This window comes from Perca flavescens, chromosome 22 (assembly GCF_004354835.1).
Source record: "Perca flavescens isolate YP-PL-M2 chromosome 22, PFLA_1.0, whole genome shotgun sequence".
NCBI lineage: Eukaryota > Metazoa > Chordata > Actinopteri > Perciformes > Percidae > Perca > Perca flavescens.
The window spans coordinates 15,742,982-15,754,940 of NC_041352.1; the positions used below are offsets into that span (position 1 = coordinate 15,742,982).

Genomic DNA, 11,959 nt, shown 5'->3' on the forward strand with positions numbered 1-11,959 from the left:
GAGAAAATGAAAATACTCATCTTAAAAGTACCTTACAGTTGTATTGAAGTACGGCATAGTTACTTTCCACAGCCGATAAAATGAGATTTACGTGTAGCAGTAGCAAGCCTAAACATTAATTCCCGACATGTTTCTATCTGTCAGCAGCTTGGACACACTGTGGTCCGCGCTGACGTACCGTCACCTGTTGGGACACAGATGTTGTCCGTACCGTCTCTGGTTCGGGCTCTGACCACGGGAACAGTGACGGGACAGCTCGCGTCAGCGCAGCGTAATAACTCCTGAAAATAATGTCCATCTCGCAAATGTATCTGTCTCTGCAGTCATCTCAACCATCGAAAACAGCAGCAACAGGAACTAACACTTTTTTTTTTTTTTTTTCTGTGAAGAAATGTTTCGTGGTTGGAGGTGAATTCTTAAAAAAAAAAAAAAACACCACTAAATTTTGCGTTAAAATGCATTGTAACTCACGTTACTGAGATTGAAACGGATATAAGAGTACCAACATTTAATTAGTAATGCGTTATATTACTGCGTTACAGCAAAAATAACTGTAACAACACTGATAATGACAGATGATAAATGATAAAGGCCGATGGACTTCTGTGTCTCACCGTCAAAAGTTCCCTCTACTGACAAACCTGGAACATTTAGTCAACCACATCAGCACAGCTGTGCCTCGGCCCCAGCTGATCTTGTTATGTCTGTGTGTACTGTATTTGTGCCTGTGTGCATTTTGTCCTCAGCATGAGAAAGCCAGAGAGGTATGCAACAAAATCACTCAAGGTGAAGCTGAAGAACCTTTTGTGTTTGCTGTAGGTTTTATTTAGCGGTGAAAGGAAACCATTTGTTCTTAAAAATAACTTCCCAGAAAAGTACATTTTCATATGACTGGGAATTAATTTGCTGTGGAAAGTCAAAGGGAGTGAAAAATGTACACACACTGTACTGGACCCGCCCATTACAGTCACAAGCCAGCAGTACGGGGCCACACACACGTACATACTCACCCACACACAAGGGTGTGTCCAATACAGTGTACTGTAGCCTTAAATAACTGCGGGATGAATTTTGCAGAAATCCTGGATTTGTTCTGATAGTCTGAAGGGTTTTATTTTCCTCCCCTGACAAAACAAGTCAGAAACTCGCACAGAAACTCGTTTTTTTTTTATTCCCTGATGGAACTCAGTTGCACACCGCATACGCAGTCCATCAAAATGCATTTAGCTCAGAGATCAGTATGCAGTATGAAATGGATTCAGGCAATGTTATAAATGAAAATCAGTTGAGAGAGGAAGAGAGTGAAACAGAAAGCGACACACGCGCAGCACTTTCAGTTCCGTTCAGAAGCCTGCAGGATTTCCTGTCGATTATTTATTTCTGGAAGTGAAGTATCAACATGTGAAGCACTTTAATTATAGAATATACAAGTCCCCAATGGGAATTAGAAAATTAGTGCAGGAAAAACGACCATAACTGACAGATGGACACAGACTAAAAAAGAAACGTTACATAACGCATCACATACTGTACGCTTTATCCTGTATCTGGGATGAAAAGATAATTCCTGGGCCTGTTCCAGGATTATCTCTAGTTTGTCATCGATGACTGACAGGATATACTGTATATGATAATAATAGTAAAGTTTATTTATGTAACACCAATGTTACCTAATGTTACAAAAGACTGAAATAGGAATAAAATAAAATAAAAAATAGTCAAAACACAGTTTAAGGCCAAAGATATGTGGACACCCTAACGTTACACCCATATTTGATTGTTAAACATCTCATTCCAAATTCATGTATGATGCACAGTAATAGGACATGTTTTAGGAGGCAGGTTCAGACAATGATGCCAAATGATTATTGTGTATGTAAAGGAAACGCTGGATCACAGTCAGACTGTGATCAACAGTTGAAACAATCCAGAAGAAGTTCCCTCCGTCAAGTCTGTTGAGGTCAACACCGGTTCAGCATAGATCCATGAAACAAACACTCTTCGTTTTCCCCGTTTACTTCATCCCTCTCCCTCCATTTCTCTCACATATACATCCTCCTCCATTTCCCATATCTCTCACCGCCTCATTACTGAGCAGCTATTGTGTGTGTTCAGTCTTCAGATGATGGAGTGATTCAGCAGAAGAGCAATCGGCAGAGGACAAGTCTGTCTCTGCATGTCTTCCTCCAGCTGTGTCTCTCTCTCCTCTTTCTCTTTTCTCTTTGTGAAAGTTGGACTAATGCGTGTCACTGGTTTGGCTCATTCCTGGTTCTGTTTTTAGACAATCAAAGCTGCAGTCTTTATGTTTTCTGGTGTAAACATTGACCAGAGCTGAATTACAAAACGGATCCATAGAAGCACTCACATCTGTCTGTCATCTGTCTGGGATCTGGATCTTTGATTGTGTATTAAGTCACTCTTGCATCACCAAACGTCTCTTGTACAGTAGGTCTATTGTTCCCCTCTCACCACTATAATGGTCATATTAGACAGATTAAACAGGTGACGTGGAAGGTCAACATGCTGCGTTTAGTATTCCTACAGCAAACACCCCCTCTGCTGGGTGGCATTGGACTGTACCTGCTAACTGTAGCTTTAAATTTACACTACAATCAATAGAAATGTGGGTAGGTTTATATTCGAGCATGGCTGAGTAAAAAACCTGTTACACTTTACTTTAGGTCTCCCTGTTTAGCATTTATAAGCAGTAAACAACCATTTAATACATGGTTTGTAACATAATAATGTAGTTGTACACAGCCATGAGGACATTTTGAAGTTTCATATCTATTATTAGAACTGTTTTACTATATTTGGATTTATTGAGCGATCTTATACAGCAGCCTCCACTAATGGATGCCCACAGTTGGAGTTATATCCACTTACAACTACCTTTTTATAGTGTGTTATAAAGCATGTATTACATGTTTATATAATGTCTATGAATGCTAAATGCTAAAATATTGTTGCTTTATAAAAATGATTATGCCATGACACAGAATATGTAATTAAAAAACATAAACAGCATGTCAAATTTGCAGTAAATATAAAAGAAAGGTAAACAAAAACAAATTGCAGTAACTAGACTCTATCTTAGTTAGTTTTTCCGACCTGTTTACTGTAATTGAAAAATGTATTCAGATGCTACAACATCTTAGCAATTAAAAGTTGTTATACCATAAAAATAAAGAATCCATCAATCAGTTGTATGTGTCGCATGACATTGTATTCTTTTCTAGTAGCCTAGCTTCGATACTCAGATTGTCCAAACATTGATGACAGCATTTGGTTTAATCTGACAATTACTTTTCAGAGAAGAATCATCCTAAAATGTTTATACTACTTAAAGCTGACTTTGTAGAGTAGAATTGTGTAACTTAAAAATAGACAATAACTAGTTTGTCTAAGATATAAAGTCATCTCAAGCATTACTTGACCAAATAATAATGATGTTGCAGATTTTCAGTGTCAGTGGAGGAATTACAGTCAATTCAGCCTTTAACATGATACTTCTAAATAATCCTCTATTCTTTTTTGTGTCTACAACAAACCATCCAAACAGTTGACAGCCGGAAAAGCTTTCTTCGTGCTTCTTAAAACTCAGAGATTCTTTTTTTAAGTCGCCTATTTTCTTTCCTTTCCCTTTTCTGAAATGACACCGCCATGCCTCCCACCTAATCCTTTCATCCTCGTCTTTACGCCCTCCACTTGTCTTCCACCTACAGCCCTCCGGCATCTATCTTCCTCCACCCCGTGCACCTCTCCTCTTTCTTGCTTTTAAAGATGACACAAGTCGGCAGTCCTGTCCTCGTTCTCGTCTGTCATCTTGTTGAGCTCCCAGGTTTCTCCCCGGAGTCTCACTTATGGTTTTTATTTAACACAGAGACACAGAGTGCTGGAGCAGAAGGAACCACAGTATGCTTAAAACCTTCCTAGTTGGCCTGAGGCACCTTATAGGAGTATTTAACCTTTCTCTATAACCAAAAATGTGGGCATGTGGTTTAGCTGCTACCTTTCAGATTTGTGCTGTTTTGAGCAAAAACACCACAAGTTTTGAATCCTTTCTTTTATTTATTTTTTCTTCCCGCAGCCCATCAGCAATGCAGACTTCATCGTTCCAGTGGAGATTGATGGGACTGTTCATCAGGTACTGTTGCACTGATAAAGAGGACTTCCAGGAGTAGGCTTGAATAAAATGATATTAATTTATAAGATCTCCCCTGGAAGCTGCAGCTCCATTTTCTTTCCTTTAATATTTATTATTCTCTATTATCTCACAGCTACATCAAAAGTGGGACAGCTCACTGAATTTATTTTATTCTCTTTGTCTTTTCTCCCGCTGTAAAGATAGATGGGCTGCGACGTGACTTTGTCACCTGGTAAACAAATGTCGCAAAAGCGTGTTAAAGATACTGTTTAGCGAGCAGCAGAAGAAATGCTTCACTGATTAGAAATGTGTGTCTGAGAGAGAAATGATGGCAGAAACAGAGGCACCCTTTTACCTGCATTGTGAATGAGGCTTGTGCTTCTGTATAAAGGTTTGTTTTCTGCCTCCTGTTTGAAGCAGAGGCAGCTAGACTGTAGCTGTGACCTGGTTCAAGTAATCCAGGATAGGCTTTCTCTATCTGTCTTGGCCTATGCTTGATTACTTGCACTTGGGGGCAGCAACTAACCACAGAAGACCTGCTGAAGAGGACAAAGACGAGCAGAAATGGCAAATATGATCACAAAGTAATGCCTGTTGTTGTGAATGTCTTGAACATGTGTAATCCTCCCAGGTCAGATAATTGCATATATCTTACTTTCAAAGTCTCTTATTGGCTTCAAATATGGATGTAACACACATTTTCTTTTATAGGATAAACGGGGTGATTTTAGAATAAAAGCATTTGATAGGAATAATTATATTCAAGATGTATGATGAATTTTATATATATATATATATATATATAGACTTAGAGGTTCACCTGGAAAGACATCTGTTACACATTGCATTTTATTAGAATTCTAAAGGTATCAAATACGACCGCTCATTACAGAACAGTAATCCAACTAAATCAGTAAAATCTGCGTGGTTTTTGGTGAAACAGACAGCGTAAAACTGTAAAAAAAAAAAAAAAAAAAAAAAAAAGAGATGTATTCTAACCCTAACTTTTGATTTTCCTTTCTTTGTTTCAGGTGTACGTGCTGAAGAGACCCCATGTGGACGAGTTTCTCCAGAAGATGGGGGAGCTCTTTGAATGCGTCCTCTTCACAGCGAGCTTAGCAAAGGTTTTGTTCACACGTTTTAACACTTAAGATGACAGTCACAGTGATGGTGCTTCACACAGACCGTATTAACCTAGATGGCTTTTTGGTTCGTTCAGTACGCTGACCCTGTGGCAGACCTGCTGGACCAGTGGGGGGTGTTTCGGGCACGGCTCTTCAGGGAATCCTGTGTTTTCCACAGAGGAAACTACGTCAAAGACCTCAGCCGGCTGGGCCGAGAGCTCAGTAAAGTCATCATCATAGACAACTCACCTGCCTCCTACATCTTCCACCCTGAGAATGCAGTATGTCAGACCTAAACAAGTCTTTTTTTATTTTTTTCTACTGTTTGAGCCAGGAATGCTGCTTTTGTTCATGCTTTAGTTGCAAGAGTTTCAGAAATCTAAAGAATATCAATTCCTGTTGACGTCTAAACAATGAACATTTCTGACAGATTTTTAAGGTGAATCTGCATATATAAATGGGAGCTACAATGACACTTTATGTATTATGGTGTGGTTTTAAAACTCACAAATGCTGACTAAAAATGGGGTCAAAATACACTGGTACAACAGAAATAAGTTAGTTATAAAGTTACTAATGATGGTAAATGATTATACTTGCTAGGTGTTGTCAGTTTTAATCAGCTTTGTTGTTTTAGAAACGGCATTGAGCCAGAGGCAGTGTTCTCAGTGTTATGAGATTTCTCTCCTCTGTGGAGAAGTTGCTCAGTAGAGCTGCTGCCACTCTTCATGCCTTTGATGCATTTTGCCCATTAATTATTTACACAAAACTCGCACCATATCCACACCTATAATGCAGCACTTTAGCATCGACTGTCGGCTGTGTTTTCTCCCTTCAAATAAAAAAAAAGCTGTCTTTTCCGTTCCCTCTCTCTCCACAGGTCCCAGTGCAGTCCTGGTTTGAAGACATGACAGACACTGAGCTGCTGGACCTGATTCCTCTGTTTGAGGGCCTCAGTAAGGAGGAGGATGTTTACAGTCTGTTACAGAGCCTGAGGAACAGGTAGCAAACGGCAGATCCAGCTGGTCCTTCCTTCCTTGGCTCCGCTGCACGGAGGCCTCACCTGGCTGCCACGGCCCCGCAGCCCGGCTCCCATCCTGCAACCGGCACTGGGAGTCCCACCTGTGGCTCCCAATCTGAGGACCTCAGGCAAACGCTCTGGTCATGATGAAATCTAGAGACAACAACTCTATGGATTCTTACCATGTCTGCATTCTTGGACTCTTTGTACAGGACTCTTGACTGACAAAAGATGATATCACTGTATGTACATACTATATGTTTCTAAGCAAGACATACATAAAGTAATTTTTCTATCAGAGAGCGGAGGTTTTACTATTCTATCAAGTAATATTTTAGTTACCAAAAATAATCCGGACGAAGAGTTTTTTTTTTTTTCGAGAATGGGTGACCTTATAGTTCTTTTGTGTTGAGCTGTGCTATGCAGGCTGTTATATCTTGTCTGACCTTTTATTTAAACAACTGTGATTTATCTTCTCTTACAGAATGAAGTGCCTTCATTACTGTGCTGATTTTGTTGTGTCAGGTTATGGGATGCACATTTTTATGCTGCATATTTACTCAAATCTCCAAATGCGTATTAACTAAATCCTCCTTAAAGTAAAGTTGGAAGTAATCTTTGGTAATTGTCATTTAATCTGAGAAAACAGAAAAGAATAATTTCTAGAAATGTATCCAACTAGCTTCTTAGACCTGGATGATACTTTGCTTTTGAATTAAGCAACAATGAATTGTTAAATTTACCAAAGATTTCTACAATTCAATGTGATTTGTAACTGAATGGCGTCATTTGATCCTTGACAGTGACTGTAAATGGATAAACCTTAAAGACATTGAAACCCCACTTTATTGTTGAAAAAGAAAAGAAAAGAAACCTTTGTGATGATATCACCATCTACCAATAAATGTTAAACTTTTGAGGAAGATATAATAATTAGCTTAGATTACATGAAATAAAATTCTATTTATTGGGGAAAAGGGGGTTGGGTGCATTGTAAAGACTGCTGATGAAATCGGACTGTACAACATTATTAAAGTTGCAGGTTTGCACACTGTCAGTTTGTACCATGGTGTATTTAACAGACTTTATAGCTGCTATATTTAATTTTTTTATATTAACATGGAATCAAATGACTATATCTAATGTGAAACGATGCGCTTGTAATGACAAATCAACAGAAAATGATCACCCGACTGCTATCACCGAGAATGTATGTCTCAGATGTATTCAGTAAAAAAAAAAAAAAAAAAAAACGCTCTAACAAACCAACTGTACGCTGCCAGCTCAGCACCAAACGGTAGACAGAAAAAGTAAGTCACTAGCTGGTCAACGTAATGGAGCATTTAGCAGTTAAAGAGCCAGATATTTCCACCAGGAGTTGGTGGAGACCAAAAACAGAGCTAAAAGAGAGTATTGGACTTGCATTCGTCAGCTCCAAATGGTAATGTTGCTTTATGTCAGCTAGATGTGTAAATAAACAACTGTTCGCTAACAAGTTCGACTTAAAAGTAGACAATATGCCAATGTTGTGTTCACATCATAGACTTTTAATATTATATTCATATTTACAGTCTATGGTTCACATCTTGTTCTGCTGCCCCCTAGTGGCTAGAAAACCAGATGCATGTTTAAGTGATGTATGAGGGGTAGATTTTTGAATATTTTATTTTGCATTTTGAAAAATCTAAACCGCAGCCTGGGAACCAGACAAAGCGAGCTTATGTTTAATTTGTTCTGGCAGATATGTCTGGTACCCCTCCCTTACAGGCAGATTTCCAGCCAACCACGTCCTAGCCGGGCCCATCACAACCACTTATCTCCTTATCGGGTCGGTTTGTTACAATCACTGACAACTTACAGGGTCTTCGCAGTTTACACACAATACCTAATGATTTCATTTTTGGCTCATGCCGGGAACACAACTACTATTTTCAACACTAAGTCACAGACATATCAATGCTTCACCATCACAGCTCATCTTTGCATGCTGTAGTCTGTTTGCATTTGTTTGCTGCTCATTGCTACTTCACACGTTTCGGTGCTCTGATTGGTTATAGTTCCATCCAATTGCGTCCAGAGGCATTTTGGTCTACGCCCGTTGAAAATCAAAAATGAACTGAGAGGCTCCAGGCTAACTCACATTTGCAATTTGGTCTGGCGATGTTAGGCTATCTAAATAGGTATTTTACTTTAAATTGTCACAAGTTTGAGATTCAAACTTCATTCCTGACCATGGAAAACAGCAATTGACAAAACAATGTAACTCATGAGGTTCATTTAGTAGCTGGTCTGGAGCTTTTGATCATATCACATGATCTCAGTTGTCATGGAATTGTGTTTTGTTGTGTTAGTTGTGTGCCACTGCCAACTTAGACAAGAAGTCCTTAAAGTGCTCAGGAAAAACGTTTGATCATACAATCGATACATTTTACGTAATCTAAAATGAATTCAACAAATGCGGAATCACGGCTAAATAACATCCTAAAAGTACAATGTGCTTTATTACACACGCATTTAAGAGGGCGCTACTGACTCCTTAAACAAAGGTTTGAGCACCATTGTCTGCTAGGTTCAATGATCTGCAGCTACATTAATAATATGGATATAAACTGGTTAATGTGCAACCAAGAGGAGCTAAGCTTCAAGTGATATCTTGATGTGAACTTTTAGCTTCCGCTTACGTAGCAGCCACTTTAACTGCAGCCGCTTTAACTGCAGCAGTGGATTAGGCATTACAGAGCATATTGTTCAAGCCTGAAGAACTCTTGTAGAGGCTTTTTTCTCTTAATTTTCCACTTGTCCCTCAGCTACGTGGGGATTGAAGTTTACCACGTTGTTGAAATGATCACATTGTCATAATGGAGCCCAGGATTGAATCTAAAAATGAAAAGCCGTGGTCAAAGGTAAGAAAAACTTTCAGCCTGTTGAATTGAAGCTGTTTGTTAACAAGAAAACCAGGTTAGTTACATAACAATCTGTTTTTCAGATTTCCTGGCAGGGATTGTGTGAACTATATAAGACAAAGACAAGTGTAATAGATGTATCCCTGAACAGAAAACATCAGCAGGGAGCCTCATCCATGATTCAGGCACTGACTGCTACGTGCAACAGAGGAAGTTTACAGATTGTTTATACAGTTTGGAATATTTGGTATGACAGCAGAAGCAGGGTTTTATGCTTTTGGTAGTGAAATACCAGAGCCTTGGTTTTGTGATTCGTCAGTTTCAAGGTTATCCTTTGCTGTAAAAACAACTCAACCACAATTTATTTCTCTTGCATGTTTCCTTACAATTCAGTGTTGTGACTACGGATTAACATCCACACTCTGCAAAGACTCTTCTTGTCTTAATACTTCAAAAAAAGTGTGCAAATCACTTTGGATACAGCATGTTAATCATCTCCACATTTAGCAAACAAATGTAAACACAAGCTGCCAATGCTTCCTCTTTTGGAAGATCAAAGCCCAGAGCTGTAAACCTTCAATAATGTCAAGCGTTCCTCTCTCCGATTGTATGTGTGAGTGGGCACAGAATGAGAGACTTAGCCACAGAAAGCCTCTGATTCTTTTCCAATACCACTCGGAGCTCCTTGAGTCCAATTCCCCCATCTGCTAGGTGTAACAGTTGTGGAATGAATAATTGGTGTCAAGTGGCCCCTCTAATGCCCGCTGTGCTGCTGGGGGCTCAGCTGAACATAAACACAACTCCGGCTGGCTACTTGAAGCACAATCAGGACCTCGAGTGAGTCTTAAGTCTATCTCACTTCAGGTAAGGATGATTTCCTCAAGCATCTTGACTTTGTGCTGCATTTCGCTAGTCTAGCTCCTTAATTCATCCTTAAACCAAGCCAGAATCTCCACTTCAAAACACTCTTTTTCTTTTTAGAGGGGGCTGGGAAACAATGTAGGTAGGGGCGTATTTAAGGTGGCTGCACTGTAAATATTGAGGCAGGAAATTGCAGGTGTGTTCAAACCTGGGTGTGGAGACAAATATCCTACACCCAGCCCTCTCCGCCTCACACACTCCAGATTGCACACAGGAGGGAAAGCCAGTGGTACTTTATTGCATAAAAACATTAATTTACTAATCTACCTCCACAACTTCTAGGAGACATCGAGGACTTCCCTCCGCCAGACACAACATAAGGTAAGATCCATACTTTTATTTTGTTGACATATTTCACTTGATAATTTTTTTTTAATCTCTTAATCAATTAGGCTATATGAATCACTGCAGTTTGTATTGAATAAGATCTTTATTATCATATTTGTTGAAGAGAATCTTTAAAACTGTGCTTTTAATCGTGTCATATTAAATGGAATAGCAGGTATTTAGAGCATTAACAAAGCTCATTGTTGATGCTGAGTCAATGGACACCGCAGGTTAATTGAAGTGGAACCAGTCTTTCCTGTCACAGTAACTAATGCAATACTGGTCTTCAATTGATCTTTTCAGGAATTATTTGTTTTTCATATATATTGAATATATCTGGTTGCAGAGCACAATGGTTGTTTTTCATGCACAACAGAGTTGCCACGACAGCCATATCTGGCAAAGAACATTGCTATCTAGTCAAGTAATATTATTATATATTTAAAAAGTTCATGCAGGAATTTTTTATGATGAAATTGAGATAATAAACTAACTAGTAAAAGTGGTTATTTCATCACAAATAACTTTAAAAAGCCAAGAATATGATCCTGCTCTTTAAATGTATAGTTCATTGAAATGTTAAAGAGTATATGCATACTGAGGGAAACTGTCATTTTAGTTACAGTTTGATATGTGCAGTAGCCATGGGTGCGGCCTCTACTTTGCCCAGATAATAAAAGGAACTGGTCGATAGATGTTTGATCAGTGAATGGGGAGTATGATGATGAATGGGTTTCAGCAACAGCAAAATTCCTCTCTGTTCTTTCTAAAAATTTTAATAATGTAACATTTCCAAACTTTGTAAATCATTTAAATATTTATTGTATTAATTTGAATGGGACCATGAACAATATTTTCATCAACAGTCATTTTGTAGGTCACAATTAAAACATACATACAAACAATGGCAGAACAGCACTAAACAAACAGGACAGTTAATACAAAATTATACATAATGCATTATTATGACAGCACATTATAATTGTATGTCTCAGCAATAATTGTATGTTAGGCAAATTAAAAGCAATGATGTTTGTATACAAAGCCAAGAGTTGGGTCATTTAAGCAGACCTTTCAATTTGGCTTTAAATTGAGATTATGTAAATAGAAATAACACAATCTTACTCTTTCAAATAAAAATTCATAAGCAATAAAAACACACCCTTGCTCAATTTAGTACTCTCAGGAATGACGCTGCTACAGCCCCACTTGGACACAGCTTATGGTGGCTGTTACAATATGCTTTAGCATTTAGTGTTATCTATCCCATAATTGTTACATTTGGCAACTGTGGCTACACTTTATAGAACTTCAACTCTTTTTGTATTATACGTAAGACACGACAAAAATGTTAAGCCAACACCCTATCATGTTATTTCAATCTCAACCCTTTTTTCTATTTGTTCTGTGTGTCACCTCTTTTATCTGACATCTTTATCTGATTACCTGAAAACCAGAAACTTGATAATGTTAATAAAGGGTGTGGTTAACATCCTGGTAGAGTACAACTGTCTCA

At 38.5% G+C, this 11,959-nt stretch overlaps 1 protein-coding gene across 3 annotated transcripts in view; it reads left to right on the forward strand.

Moving 5' to 3' along the window:
• Positions 1–7,349, forward strand: part of ctdspla (CTD (carboxy-terminal domain, RNA polymerase II, polypeptide A) small phosphatase-like a) — a 32,322-nt gene extending 24,973 nt beyond the window's left edge. For all 3 annotated transcript variants that reach the window (XM_028569414.1, XM_028569415.1, XM_028569416.1), the window contains 4 exons: positions 4,091–4,147; positions 5,179–5,271; positions 5,367–5,552; positions 6,152–7,349. In XM_028569414.1, the coding sequence (XP_028425215.1) occupies positions 4,091–4,147; positions 5,179–5,271; positions 5,367–5,552; positions 6,152–6,277 (462 nt within the window). In that variant the 3' untranslated portion in view covers positions 6,278–7,349. The remainder of the gene's footprint in view (positions 1–4,090; positions 4,148–5,178; positions 5,272–5,366; positions 5,553–6,151) is intronic.
• Positions 7,350–11,959: the final 4,610 nt, after the last annotated feature.